Genomic DNA, 5,811 nt, shown 5'->3' with positions numbered 1-5,811 from the left:
CCCTCTGTGTTTCTGTCTACTTGTTTTATAAATTCAGACTATTCATCCAGTGAGCGGAGGTAACATCTAATTATAGTTTCCACCAAAACATTAACACGTTAGTAATGCTTAGCAAGTAAGAAAAATAATAATGCCTGACATTTCCCTGTTTTTTTCATCTCAGTACTTTATATGCAAAAAGAGATTTTTAAAGTATAGCATGAAAGGGTTTGGTCCATTAGATATATATTATGTTTTTCTGTCCTATACAAAGGTTCAGCCTTTTAAATGGGGCATGCAGCTATTAGCCATTAACCCATCTGCTATGTTTTTCTCTCCTGCTCTGGAGGACTGACACACTAGTCTCATGGCACAGGTCACATCAAAAGCTGTTCTTTTCACAATACACCTAGACCACAAACAATGGACTACCATTCAGAAATGCTCAATTATACTCTTACTAGAGGCCCAGTGCACAAGATCCATGCATTCGTGGGGGTCCCTCAGCCTGGCCTGCACCCTCTCGCAATCCAGGAGCCCTCACAGTCCGAGAACCCTCCGGGGGATGTCTGTTGGACATCCTTAGCACTGCCATGGAGGCAGGAGAGGCTCCTACCACCACTGCTGTGCTCACCAGCCATGAGCCCAGCTTCTGGGCTTCTGGCTGAGTGGCGCTCCCCCTGTGGTAGAGCACTGACCACCAGGGGGCTGCTCCTGCATTGAGCGTCTGCCCCCTGGTGGTAAGGGCGTGTCACAGCAACTGGTAGTTCCACCGTTCAGGTAATTTGCATTATTACCCTTTTATTATATAGGATGCTCCCAAAATGCCTAAGAAACTCACAAGAATCCAAACACCCCTTCTCTTTATGCTCTGACCCCACCCTACGTATACATGCTCCTACTCCCTCCCTTCCCTACACAAATCCTCCAGTCCAGACAACCAAGCCTCCTCAGTGTTTCTTGGAGATACCAACACCTCTCATTCCAGCAACCTCTATACTTAACCCATCCATTGAGGCCTAGAAAATTCATGACATTCCCCACAAATCTTTCTTAACCATAATAGCTCTTGGTAATGACTCACTTTTTGAATTTGGCATATGCATCTATATAAGAAGTTAACAGCACAGTGTAGTATATATCAGAAAGCCAAATGGGCAGAAGAACTACCATTCTGTTTATAATAAAGTAAGTCAGCAGGCAGCAGAATTCTACAGATTATGTTCTCAGTATCACACACATATTTATATTCATGGCTTTTCCTTCTAATGAATTTATGATCTTCTTGTGGGCAGAGACTGTCTCATACAGAAATAGTATGAGAACCCCCTGTCATAACTAGCACTAATAGTTCTGGACATGCAGAAAGTACACAGTGGCTTGTCAATGATTTGCTCCATAGGTAAGCTAGGAATATTATGTGGTTGAACCGAAGAATAAAATCATTCTAAAGCAATACATCGGTGATAGAACATTGAGAATAAGTATGCCATTTTCAGTGATTTGAGTGGGACTTCGGACTCATAGAGACCCACTCTATATGCAATTTCAGCAGAGAGAATGTGGTGAAGGGAGGGGAGAGATTAATAGACTTGAGTGTCAGTTCTCAAATGGCCTTTAAAATTACCTAATGGAAGCCATCCTTTTAGAGATGAAGAAGTCCTGGGAAGTCTCCTAACTGAAACTGGAAGACCAGCTGCATCCCATGAGGTGGCCAAGTCCTGACTGTGTCCTTTGCACATGCAAGGCAGCTTTGCAGAAAGAACACACAAGCCATTTCTCACTGAAGGAAGTGCCTCACCTCTGCCTGGAGGCGGGGAGCGAAACATCATTCAGAGTTCCCATCCATGCTTAATGGGAATGCATTTAATGTTGTTTTAATGATGTGTAACATTGTTAATTGCAGATCTATTATAATTGCTTTCTTTTCTTTTTCTCATCCATGCTACATGAAACAAATACTAACACATCCTCTAAACAATTACAAGAGTACAGTGTGGTGACAAGAAAACTTGAGTTCAAATAACTAAACCCTTCACTGAGCAGCTAAAATATTTTTCCTTTTAAAAAATATTTTTAATTTCTTCAATTTTCTGACATTACATTTTTAGCTCAGGGAATGACAAAGCAGGGCTGGACATTATCATCAGGATATTTTTATAAACAAACACTGACTGTGCATCTATGATATACAGGCATTGTTCCAGGAATTACAGAAGATCAAATGAATAAGATTCTGTTTCTGTACTCAAGAATCTAGTGAAATGATTAAAAATGAACATAAAATGTCTAGTAAAGGGAGAACATAAAGGACTATTAAAGAAGCTATGGAATTTCAAAGAAAAGACAAATTCCCCGATTTTGCTTAATTGGGGGAAATCAAAAGAATAAAACCATGTGTGTTTATAAAGCAATATCCACAGAAATTAGGAAGTTCTTAATTTCAAAAGATGGATATCTTCCATATTATATAATTCTTTAAAATACACATTTATTTCTAACATTCAATTGCCTATTGACAAAAGAATATGCTTTTTTCATAGATGCTACATTTTTAGTTTTCTCCGAAGACCAAGTTTTATTTGTCTTCAACAAAATATTACTACAACAGAGTTAATAATGAAAAACAATATAATTTTGCATGTGTGGCACACTTTATAGCTTCCAAAGCATTTGCACAAATACTTTTTCAATAGGTCTCATTGGATTGCCACAAAACCCTGAGGGATACATAGGGTCAGCTTATTGTGATTCTGGGTTTGTAAATGTGCATGTTATTATTATTATTATTTTATTGTGCACAGAGGATTCTGAGGCTCAGATGAGTTTTATGAGTGACAGTGACAACTAGCATTTGTCAGACTCATCAGACAAAATGAAAATTTCTAAGCTGTCCAATCTAAAATTACATACAAATTATTATACTTGAAAACTAAATGGTTCTGGGAAAGTTGGAAAGCCACTTGCAAAAAAAACCCAAAAAACAAAAAAAAACTAGACTATAGTTTGTCCCCACGTATAAAATTAATTCAAAATGGATCAAAGACCTAAATTGAAGATCTGAAACAATAAATGACATAGAAGAAAACATAGGCACTAGTCTGTGAACCTTGGTCTTAGATAAGTTTTTATGAATTTGACCCTAAAAGCAAAGGGAGTAAGGCAAAAATAAATGAGTGGAACTATATCAAATTAAAAAGCTCCTACATAGCAAAAGAAACTGCCAACAAAACAAAAAGGCAACCAACCTAATGGGAGAAGAATTTGCAAACAACAGCTCTGACAAAGGATTAATATCCAAAATATATAAAGAATTTCTACAACTCAACACCAAACAAATAATCCTATTAAAAAATGGCAAAAGACCTGAACTGAGACTTTCCCCAAGAAGACATACAAATGGCCAACAGATATATGAAAAGATGCTCAACCTCACTAGCTATTAGGGACATGCAGATCAAAACTACAATGAGATACTGCTTCAAACCTGTTAGAATTGCTATTATCAATAAGACAAGTAATAACAAGTGCTAGAGAGGTTGTGAAAAAAAGGGAGCCCTCATTCACCACTGGTGGGAATATAAACTGGAATAGCCACCATGGAAAACAGCATGGAGGTTCCTCAAACAATAAGAATAGAGTTACCATGTGACTCAGCAATCCTTCTTCTGTGTACTTACCCCAAAATTTTGAAAACATTTATTCGCAAAGATATATGCACCTCTATTTCCATTGCAGCATTATTCACAGTGGTCAAGACATGGAAACAATCAAAGTGTGATTGAATAGAGGACTGGATAAAGAAAATGTAGTACATATATACAATGGAATACTACTCAGCTATAAGAAAAGTAAAATACAACCATTTGCAACAACATAGATGGACCTTGAGAATGTTATGCCAAACCAAGTAAGTCAGTCAGGAAAAGCCAAGAACCACATGATTTCACTCATATGTGGGATATAAAACCAAAAATCACAGACATAGACAACAGTATGGTGGTTACCAGAGGGAAGAGGAAAAGAGGATAAGAAAGGTAAAAGAGGACCAAATACATGATGATGGAAGATGATTTGACTTTTGGTGGTGGGAACACAATGCAGTATACAGATCATGTATCATAAAAATGTCCACTTACAACGATATAAACTTATTAATCAGGGTCACCCCAATAAATATAATTTAGAAACAAAAAAAGAAAGAAAAGCCACGTTCCCACTGGTATATGTTCTCTTAAAAAACAAACATGCCCTGGGCAGCACTAGGCATGTGGGGGCCCAGCTTCCCCTTTTCTTCATGCACGGCCCCTTGTTCCCTTCTCAGACACTGGCCATCCTCTCTTCTCTCATCTTTTCTTCCCAATCAAGCGTGGAAAGGCAGCCATTTGTTCTTCCACCCTAAAGAGCCAAAGGCACTGAATTATATCCTTCAAGAGTATTTTGGCTTTAAAACTTTGTTATCACTCTGCAGGGGAAGTCTTTCAGCTGATAAGCACATTTAGGGCAGCAGCCACCAGGTGGAAGGAGTTTGGTACTGAGCCAGGATGTTGCCATGTTTCCCTGCAGTGAGGAACAAAGGGCCTCAAGCTTATCTTCAGGGTCAGTGAAAAAAAGAGAAGCTGGCACCAATGCATCCTGCCTTGTGTCCCTGCAAAGAACTTCAGGGATGAGCAATGACAGATTTAACAAGCAGAGAAAACCCACTGAGTCTTGAGGGGCCAAGGTACAAAGAAAAAAAAAAACATCTGGGAAGCAGCCAGGGGCTGAGAATGATTTCCCCAGCCCTCCCTCCCAACATCACACACCCACATTGCTCCTGGCCTGAGCTCAGACTACAAAGGTGCAAGCCTTGTGGTTCTTAAAATCTCCCCAACTACAGAAAGGGGAACCCTCAAGTCCTACAACCACGACCCATGCTACTCTTTCTTCCATATGGAAACACTGAGTGGGAAAAGCAGTCCTTACCTCGTAATGGGCCACGCGCTGAGATTCAGATATCAGTTGTGCACTGCACACCTTGCAGTAACTGTCTGTGAATAAATCCTGGTCGATATCGGAGGACTTCATCAGGCTAAAAGAGAACCAACAGAAGATAAAAATGAGTTCACTGCTTTGATGTTTACGTAAGACACTGACTGTGTGGAAAAGCCAAGAGCATAGTAACAGACCCCATGATGGCAACAGTGGACAAGCACACTCTAAACCTTTGATGTTGCCATTTTGAATAACCATAGTAAGTGGACAGCTTATAATTTTCTCATAAATTCCCAATAGGGTTGCTGGTACCGTCAAAAAGGAATTCCAGCTTTAGTTTTCTCTGTTTGGTAAGTCAGACTTATATCGAATGCACTCATTGTCAAGAAATTATAGAAGAGGATATTTTCACATATGGCTTTATGTTAACAAAAGATGGCATTTCATATACCCAACAGCAGGAAATAGGTTAAATGAATTTTGATGCATCCACACACCAGAACATTGGGTGATCCCCAAATCTACATTCAAATCAAATCTTTTTAAAAGAATATTTCGTGAAATAAAAAGTTTACCATTGTCAATAAAAGAGGTTTATAAATCAATACCAATTTGAATTTGTTTTCAAATATGTATAGGTACATAGAAACATTCCAGGAAGTTTTAACAAAATTTTAACAGCACTTATTTTTGAGATATTATAGGCAATTGCCTATGTAATTTTCTTTATTTTTAAATTGTCTACAATGACCATGTAATACAATTTTGCTTTGTCAAGAGCCTTATGATCAATATGAAATCTAATTTTGAGTTTAACTGCTATACTTTGAAAGTTCGAAAAGAAAATCTGACCAATCT

General features: G+C 38.4%; 1 protein-coding gene across 1 annotated transcript in view; it reads right to left on the bottom strand.

Annotated features, from left to right (window-relative positions):
- The window catches only part of ZMAT4 (zinc finger, matrin-type 4), a 329,413-nt gene that overhangs the window by 253,497 nt on the left and 70,105 nt on the right, over nt 1-5,811 (bottom strand). The window contains exon 2 of the mRNA XM_006765552.2: nt 4,945-5,050. Within this exon, the coding sequence (XP_006765615.1) occupies nt 4,945-5,046 (102 nt within the window). The 5' untranslated portion in view covers nt 5,047-5,050. The remainder of the gene's footprint in view (nt 1-4,944; nt 5,051-5,811) is intronic.

The sequence above is a fragment of the Myotis davidii genome, unplaced genomic scaffold, assembly GCF_000327345.1.
Source record: "Myotis davidii unplaced genomic scaffold, ASM32734v1 scaffold93, whole genome shotgun sequence".
Lineage (NCBI taxonomy): Eukaryota > Metazoa > Chordata > Mammalia > Chiroptera > Vespertilionidae > Myotis > Myotis davidii.
The sequence above is the reverse complement of the archived record's forward strand: the minus strand, read 5'-3'. Positions and strand labels throughout refer to the sequence as shown.